The sequence below is a fragment of the Acyrthosiphon pisum genome, chromosome A1 (assembly GCF_005508785.2).
Source record: "Acyrthosiphon pisum isolate AL4f chromosome A1, pea_aphid_22Mar2018_4r6ur, whole genome shotgun sequence".
Classification (NCBI taxonomy): Eukaryota; Metazoa; Arthropoda; class Insecta; order Hemiptera; family Aphididae; genus Acyrthosiphon; species Acyrthosiphon pisum.
In genome coordinates, this window is record NC_042494.1 from 84,660,236 (window position 1) to 84,670,273 (window position 10,038).

Genomic DNA, 10,038 nt, shown 5'->3' on the forward strand with positions numbered 1-10,038 from the left:
TTCAATATTGTAAACAAGAAGTTACTTAATACAACTGTGCCAACAGATCACGTTTATTTTAAGATCCTGAATTATTATGAAAATATTCATTTTTTCAGTCGGTTTTGCCCCGTGTTCCCCTACACTTATTAAATCTGCAGCTGAAAAATGATTTTTGCAAACATAATGAGCAATGAAACTTTTCCTTGGCTTAGTATATCTTAGTCAGTGCTGCACACTCACATGGTGGCAGTGAAAATTGCAAGCCTCAAACTATCATTGTTTAGGCTCTACGTTTATCAGTCGGTGAGTCGGTCAGGACACGTTCGATTGTATTATATCATAGCCATTCCACCCGGCGTTGCCCGTGAGACTTACTTGTGATTATACGAGCAGTAATTTGTCTGGTTGTATTATTATTATATTTGAAGAACCCGCAAGGTGCGTACATAAGTGTATAATTTCTAACTCTAAAGTTTCAAAGTTATACCAAATTAGACTCCGCGACGTGCGTAAATAAGTGGCAAAGTGTATATTTTATACATAAAGAAGATACCTGTCCCCTTTCACATTCATTGCCAATAAAAATGCCACCACTTACATGATTCATACTTTGTGTTAAATTCGGTACCCAGTGTAAAGATACCTATTCAAAATTTAAAAAACTAAAAAAAAAAGGTGGACAAGTGGGTGTCTCTCCGCTGTACAGTAAGTTACAAGTGGGTCACTATAATGGATGGTTAAATTTGAAATAAATTTGAATTCAATGATATAATATCATTGTATAAGAAAAACGATTCTGAGCGAAAACAGTCAGTCAGTCTCTGATATTATTAAGCACGAACTACTATGTAGTAGTTCGTGTTACTAAGTATAATTTTATTGTTGATATTATTGTGAATAAATGAATTTATATATTTACCTATTTACGTAGAACCTTGTTTTAAATTTTCAATCCTTAACTATAAAAGTTATACATTTTTAACTACAAAATAATTATTAAATATTAAATTTGATAAATTTGTCAAATTTCAAACTTTAAATGCTTATGAAAAAAAATTGTGCCTCTGTAATTTGTATACTGCTATTGTTACAGTATATCAGGAACCTTGCAATACATTTTCACGCTTTTTTACCCAACAAATAAAATTTTATTGACATTCATAGAAAAAAAAGGAGGGTAAGTGGATGTCGTTCTGCTGTACAGTAGGTTACAAGTGGGTCACTGTATAATGAATGGTATTTTCCAACCCAAAATAATTTCCAAATATTTGTCATTTTTACGTATTTTGTCAATATTTAAACTTTAAAAGCTTATAAAAAAAAATTGTGACTGGATTTTTTTATATGCCTTTGAAACAATATACTAGGAGTCTTCTATTCAATTTTCATGCTTTCAACAAATACAATTTTATTGATATTTATAGAAAAAAACTAAAAAAAATGGAAACTAAAAATGTCCGTTAACAGCTCAAAATAAGTCGAAATATTTGAAAAATGTTATGGTGTATAGAAAATGCTAATATAAACATTCAGTCAAAATTGTCATTACACCATGTATTAACCATGGTCATTTGTTTTAGAGTTGCACTGAAAACCAAAATCGATTTTCTCGAAAACAGTTTTTGCGTAAAAATTCCCATTTTTTCTTAATTTTTTTTTTTGTTTTTCACAGCGCTTTTGAAAACTACTGGGAAATTTTTACAAAGTACAAAGTACCAACTGGATTCACTTTCCTATCAGAAAAGGTACCGTTGAAGAAAATCTAAACATTTTTACTGTCCCAAACGGTGATGACAGACACAAAAAAAAAACTTCCATGAAAGTGCACTCAGAATCTAAAAGCGGGTGAGTGTATTTCGCTCTGATGTACAGTACAAGTGGCCAATAAGTCATTGTAATGGTTATATATAAATAAATAAAGAAACACACATTATTGTAAATTCAATATATTTATCGATCCGCTCAGAATCAAAAATATTTAAGTTTTACTTTGATTTTTAACATACTATGATTAAATTCATAATATTTTACATTTATTTGTACTTAGGACTGGGGAGGTATAATTTCCACCCATGCCACACAATATACTATTAAAATAGGTTAAAGCAGTTCCAGAGATTAGCCCAAAGAAACGATTTTCTTTCTTACAATATTAGTATAAACAAAATAGTAAATATATTTGATGTTGTTATAAAACTTTTTATTTTTATTTTTTTTTAAATTTTTTTTTCAAAATATATGATAGAAATTCAAATATTTTTTATTACCTACGTCAAGAAAAAACAAAATGTTAGTGAAATTGCTCAAAAAACGATTTCGAACTCTCCTTAAATTATTTTTCTTTGAGATTCTCAATGTTAAATTAAAATATAAGTAATATGTAAGGTTATTATTTTTAAACATTCATGATAAGAATTATTTAAAATATCAAACAACAGATTATTTCAACCTTAAAGACTATAAAAATAAATTTTAATACAATTTTTTTATTATTAATGAAAAATAATACTAAATTTAAAATTCATTAATATAATGAATTACTATTTTTTTTTTAATCTATCTTTGGGCCTTTGAATTGGATGCAAAAAATTCTTCAATTTCTAATAACGTTTTATTTTCCGTTTCTGGCAAATAATTGTAAAAATAAATTAATCCAATAATACCAAGACAACCAAATAGAAGCATAGTGTACTCAATACTTAAAATCATTTCAACTGTTAGGTACGATTTTGTTAATATGAACAAAAGTAAATATGACATTCCTGCACAAACGCCAGTAGCAATTCCTCTACTTCTGTAAAAATAAAATATTAATTAAACAATTTTCAATAATGAAAAAATAATAAGTTATTACTAAAAAGTAGTCTATACTAATAATAGTACTAATTAACAAAAAAATTTTAAAAGTTGAATGCAATTTTAAATTTTCATATTAATTATTCTACAAAACACGTCATAATAATGTACCTATGATCTACATAATATCACAATTTGGGCAATGTGTGGCTCGGTGGTTGGCCTCAGTCACAAATGTGTTCTGAGATCAAACATCGATCGGCGTCGCTATAACTATAGTTCCCGGATGCGTGACACCCGGGTTTTTAGTGACGAATCCTCGCCCCACATCCACGTGTTTTTCCATCGACAGTAACCCCCCCTACAAAATACTTATGGCCATAGTTACCGATGCTTAAGAACAATAAAAAAAATATTACATATTAATTACACATTATAGGTACATGTCGAGATAAATGGCTAGATATTATGTAGATAAAATATGATAATTTATTTTTATTTAAATACAATACACCTAATACCAATAGGCATAATAGCTATAAGTCATAAAAAATAATATAGGTGCGGATCCTTGTGTTCTAAGGGGCTCTATCACCCTTTCCATTTGTACAGTAAATAATTCATACATCTTATAATTCAACCATTTAAAAAAAAAAAAAAATTGTTATTAAACAGTACCTATCTAATATGTTATCTATAATCTTGTATGTAGTAAAATTATAGTTAAATTTTATGAATCTAATATAATATATATATTTTACAAAATATTATATTGTATAAAAAAAAGGCTCTTGTCAACAGTATAGGTAGTTAAATGCAATTTGGAATATACTATATTATGCAGTATATCTACATATTTGACATTTAATAAATATTATATTAAATGTGCTTATATAAGTTATATTTACTTGTTCGGGAACACTTCACCAATTAACATCCAGGGTATACATGCTGCACCACAACCCCCAGAAAAGTAGATACCACAGATTATTGTCAAAGGAATCCATTCCATCGATTCGATATAATTGTTTTTCATGGCCATGATGTATACGCTAAATAATAGCAACAAAGCAGAGTTTATCGTTACCGTTACTAATGTCAAAAATCTTTTCCGGAAACGACGTATAGTTAAGATCAATATCACACTCCCAATCGTCTGCACAACGGAAAAAATAATCTAAAAACGAATTTATCTTAATGATTTATTCAAAATATACATATACTGATATTGTCACTGTAGTAATTGTACCAAATATATACTTTGGTAATCCCGCAAGCCGACTTCTGTCATAATTTTACCAATGAACGGTTTGCCTGGAGTAAGGTTAATTGTATAAGATGTGAAAAAATAAATCATTATTAATTTCAACGGCTCATAAACCGATGGCTCCTTGAATAGGGCTAATTTTGACAGCAAACTATTATCGTCGTTCGCTCGAAAATTGCTACCTTCAATTCCAATTGTTCCAGATACTTCGTTATAATGGAATAATGTAATTAATTCGGGTTTAACGGTTTCAGGGTCCACCCATCCTCTAAGCCAACACATGGCCTTTTCGGCTTTATCGTTTTTGCCTTTGGCGATTAACCAAATGGGAGACTCTGGGATCTAAACAAGCAGAATGAAAAAACAGCATAAAACATTAATTCAAACGTAAGTGAAAACTGGTAAATAATAAATATATAGAACGTCACGTACAAAAATGATTAATGATACACAAATTATAGGACAAAGTGTGCTCAACAGTGCAACAGTACGCCAGTCAAACAATGAACCCAAAATGAATCCCAACAGTGATCCAAACAAAGCTGCTGTATTCGTTATCGATGCCATAGATCCCCTGAGCCTTGGTTCTGTTATTTCCCCGATATAGGCGTGTACTGCACCAGCGCCGACGCCTATGCTGAATCCCATCAGAAATGTCGATGCGTAGAGAAAAATCGACGAGTGAGCAAAGTACAGCAAAGTCCATCCGACAATGCTGGGAACGTTTGCAAAAATCATGCAACGCTTCTTTCCAAATCTCTCTTGTAGCACTCCCGACAGAAAACATCCAAATGGGTGGATTATAAATAATATACTCCCTAGGGTTGTACATATAATAGCAAAACATAACATAATTTTACATAATATAATAATTTATCATACTATATTAGTCAGCATAATATAATATTATAATCTATATATATATATATATATAAAGGAATTTGTCCTCCTGAGGGATCAACATAAAGCCTAAACCACAGATCGGATCTGGTCGAAATTTTCAGGATGGATTAATATTATAATTTCACCGAGTTTTAAGAAAGGATTTTTGGAAATTCAACCCTTATAGTGGAAATTAAGTGGTTGTAAGTATACAACAGTGGCGCCATCTATTAAGCAATAGCTAATCTTAATTGTTATTATTATTATTCTATATTTATTTATTTATTTATTTATTTATATTATTTAATTATTATTATTATTATTATTATTGATTAGAGGTTGTCATTGGAAATATAATATGGGCGGGCATAGGATATTATTTTTTGTTCAGTTATTTTCACTTTTATTTATGAAAAATGTCATCTATTGAAGAAATTACTGTGAATGGAATGTTGACATCTCAAATAGTTGTACCAATTCTCGGTGATGGTGCCTGTCTTTTCCGTTCAATTTCCTTTAATTTGTTTAACACTCAAGAAAGATGCCAGGAGAACAGAAATACAATTGTTGCGTATGTCTCTGATAATTGGAATACCTTTATTAATACGTCTTACAATTCATATTGTGACAACTTTTCCACTGCTGAGGATTATGTCCGTGATATGTACACTCCTACTGTCTACGGTGGTTACTGCGAATTGTTTGCAGCTGGCAATATTTTCCCATATGTATTTGAAATTTATTATAATAATAATCTTTATGCTAAATTTGGTGTAGATACAGTCCCAGTAGAAATATTGCGTCTAACTGGAAATATTTATAGTGGTGGGTATTTTGATGTTTATTTTTCTATTTCTAATATTCTTAATGTTACGGAAAATGTAATTGTTATTTGTTACTTCATAGGGCGATTTATCTATTTCTAATAATGTTAGTGTCACAGACAATTTAATAAATAAAAGTAAGAAGCGTTGCCGTGATAGATGATATACAGATAGACCTCGAAGCAACCAAGTCAAGGAAGCTAAAAAAAAAAAAGTCGAGAAAAAATTAATATAAAACATCAGCGTAATAAACAAAGAATATAAGACATATTTTTTTTAAACAATCTTATTTAAATTTTATTTAACTAGACAATATTTAATCTTACCAGATAACAACAATAATGTTAGAATACATATAAAGGAAAATACTCGGTTTTATACATTATTTTATACCTGTCTTATAGTTTAAATTGTAAAAACTAATGGTTTCAATTAATATTATTATTATTTTAGTTCTAATAATATTAATGATAATTTTTTTCTAAATTGGCGTTCCAAAGCGTTCGACAGCGACACATAGGTACATATTATAATAGGTATTTATACGCCATACCACATAAGTCCATAACAAGATACGAAACCATGTATATAAGTTTCAAAGTTTCAACAACGAAAATTACACAAATATTTACTTACCGTACCATATATTGAGAAATCACTTTTATCATTTCCATACAAGTGACGAATAACGATTGCCGGTATTGCTAATTGCATCCCCAATCCTATTGACAGAGAACTCTGTGCAATAGTTGCCAATGACTAAAATTTACGATTTTAACGTTTTAATTGAATAGTATACTATGTTTTACGAAAAAAGCTTACCTGTGCCAGCGTCGCCATTGGACCATATTTTATTGGTGTAAATTCGCGATCAATTTTAATTTCATTGATCATTGCGTTATACTCACTCCAGATGATTAAAATATAAAAATTTAATTTTACAAACAAAAAATTACTATATCACTTCGGCACGTATAATTTAAAGCCATACGAATTACAATGAACTTTGCTTATATTGTGTTCACGGTTCACTGTACATATATAAATAAGTAACAACAGTTGACTGTAAACGTAGGTACTACCGTAAAGCCAAAATTCAAGTAAAAATATTATCGTTTTTGTTTGTCGTATTGTACATACAACATTAACAACACTAAAACCGTAGAATATTGTTAAGCTTAAATACTCATGACAGTAACAGTTATACTAGTTGAGATTTACAGAATGCTAGTAACTTGTTATCGCAATACTTTCTACGAACAGATAAACTCTACAAACATACAAAACAATTAATAAAAACGTAAAAAAATTACATATGTTTGTTTGACTTTGGAGTGTACCTCTTCATTGAACTCACTGTAATGGATGTGTTATATTTAAGTTCAATGATAAAACGATTCTGAGGAGAGACGGTCTGTCAGCCTACATTACTAAGTATATTTTATGATGTATTTATATTGCTATTACAGTAATATCCTTTACAATATTACTATTAATAATAATATGTTAGATTGAATTATTTATGCAGAAAAAATTGCATTTATTATATTATATTTTATGTAATTATTATAATATTATATAATATTAATATACCTATCATTACTATTAACTTTTTAGTCAGTACCGACTTACCGTACTCGGTATGAATAGGTTCGTGGTATAAATTGGCGATAGCATAAAATTAATCAAAATGTTTTGCAAAATATCGTTGTGTATAGTAAATAAAATATTGTATTTACCCGGGTTAACAGTTTGAAATGAACATTTTCAAGTGCGTATAAACATAACTTTTAAATACAACAGAATTACAAAAATCGTTATTTTACGTTTAAAATTTAAATATTCAATTTTGTCAGAATTTCAGACTCGATCGGAACCCGGAACTGAGCGGACTCGATCTCGACCGCATCAAACTGAAATGCAATGTCTGGCATTGAACTGGAACGTCTCCTTCAAGGGGGACTTGCTATATCGCGACTTGTCCGCACGTCTGTTTCGGCTGGTCCTTTTCTGTGCTCCGTCGAAACCCGTGGTATCGAAGAGTCCTCGGACGGCGTCTCGATCTTGACTTCTGCCGCAACAGTTATAGTCATCACTGCGTCGTATTCGCCTACGAAATGTAATATCGAAAAATCGGACTGACGTAGTTTGTCACGACGATTTCGGTCGGACCATATTGGTGGCACGGTGGAAAGCACCTGTTGCATCACGGCGGCGAATGGCGACCGGATATCGAGATCGGATGATATTTGCACCGCAACGTTCGGCATTGAACCGTAACTACGTCTCCTCGGCGAACCGGCGAAATCGCGTACCTAATACCAATGAGATTAATTTTGTTGGGCCACTTGGCAGAAACCTTCTGCATCGAGTCGGTAGTCAAATCGGATATCATATTATGTTTGCTATTATTTAACACGTTTATCACACTTCTTACTTCTATACTATCATTAGTTATTATTTTCATCGGTTTTACATCCAGGCAACTCCGAGTATAGATATCACAAAATATCAAAAGTTAAAACATATTATAGTAAACATTTCAAATAGAGGTATGGTGTATATCATTAGAAAAAAATCGAGTATCGATTCTGCTCATTTAGTAGTGATTTGAAAAAAATTATTATCCAAAAGAATTTTAATGACATTTTACCAGTTATACAGCTGCTAATAAAATAGTAAATGAAGCAAAAATAGACTGCTTAAATGTCTGTTATATTTTATTAATCTATAACAGTTTGTATACCTACTTGGGTAGTAGGTATTGTATAATATACGAAATAGCAGATTAAAGCTCTCGTAAACATAACACGAAACTAAACATAAACATTATCATTATAATATTTATATTATTTATTAACAGTTATAAATTTATAATATCAGTTAATATAATTTATTCTTTAAAGTTCCTGTAATTCAAGATATTTTATGCACCTACGACTTCTGATTTAATTTGTAGAATGATAAATGATTAAAACTAATTTTTATTAGTATCTACTATCTAACATAATGCCTACACGTATTTTGTCATTTTCTATCAATACTTTCAATTGGAGTAATCCAAATTTCAATCAATCAAATATATTCTTATGTTATTTAATAACCTAATCAAAGTTTCATCAACCTGGCCATCGACTTATATTTTAATTACTATAGTAGGATTTTTTACATAATTATATCCGTGACATTACCACATATAATATGTAATACTAAGTCGCTATATGTAAACTAGAAACCACTTATTTCAACATTCACTTATAATAAATTAACCTACCTATATGGCTATGTATAGTACGGAACCGTGACAATAGACTTTTCGTTAAATCGGAACTCAATAGAATAATTTATTATTATTATTTGATTATTAGACGTAGAAAATGGTTCTAAATGAGTATTCAATTTATCGTGTTGAGAATTTTACCAAAAAAAATCGAGTCATACGATAAATTCGTAAATTCTTAATATAGGAGGGATTAGCTGGTAACTATAATTACAGTCATAACCAACTATAATATGAGTACAGTAATAATTTTTTAATTATTATGTACCCATAATTTATGTCATACAATATCTCAAAAAATAGTAAATTCAATAACAAAACACAATATAGGTACACAAAAATAAACACAAAATACAATATAGGAAATATAACGTACTGCGATGACGGCTCACAGTGGTGTGAAAGTGAACATTAGAAAGTCTTAATTGACTATTACTAAACTTGGAAAACTAAAATTTTTTTTACACATTAATCTTTAATAACAGTTTAAATGCCATACATTTTTATTACATTAGTCATTATTCTGAATTTAAAAGAACGATATTTATTTTATTATTCTGGTCAAAAAATATTCTTTTAGATTCTGAGCGGAGTGATGAATGTATTGATTTTACAACGATGTGCGTATTTTTTTTTTTGTAATTTCAAATGTTTAATTTTAAAATTAAATATATTTACTTTTTTAATAAAATTTGTTTTTATATTATAATAATAAACCTACCTATAAATAAAGAGATTGATAATAACAATTTCAAGATTTTTAAACACCCAAAAAACTTTATTTTACCAAATGGTAACTACTATATGTTTTAATGGATTCTGATGAAACTTTTTTTTCTAAACATTTTGATACCTAGTTAAATCATCGATTTTGGTCCGCTATAGTTTTATTAACTATGGTCCTCTTAAGTTAAGTAAAATATGCATCAATACATTATATTGAAATAATTGGTACCTATAGCTTTAATAATATTTTTTTCATATAACTAAATTTGAAACATAAGATC

General features: G+C 29.4%; 1 protein-coding gene and 1 long non-coding RNA gene across 2 annotated transcripts; one reads left to right on the top strand and one right to left on the bottom strand.

The window, feature by feature from the left end:
* Positions 1–1,774: 1,774 nt before the first annotated feature.
* Positions 1,775–4,644, top strand: LOC107884671. Its single transcript, XR_001680069.2, has 3 exons — positions 1,775–1,827; positions 4,300–4,432; positions 4,507–4,644. It is a non-coding gene; the product is annotated as an uncharacterized LOC107884671 (long non-coding RNA).
* LOC100161549 (facilitated trehalose transporter Tret1) lies at positions 2,494–5,228 on the bottom strand. Its single transcript, XM_008188366.3, has 4 exons — positions 4,478–5,228; positions 4,028–4,387; positions 3,687–3,955; positions 2,494–2,776 (listed from the first exon to the last, which is right to left on the bottom strand). The coding sequence occupies exons 1-4, from the start codon at positions 4,895–4,897 to the stop codon at positions 2,539–2,541; spliced, it is 1,287 nt and encodes a 428-aa protein (XP_008186588.1). The 5' UTR covers positions 4,898–5,228; the 3' UTR covers positions 2,494–2,538.
* Between the last annotated feature and the right edge of the window lie 4,810 nt (positions 5,229–10,038).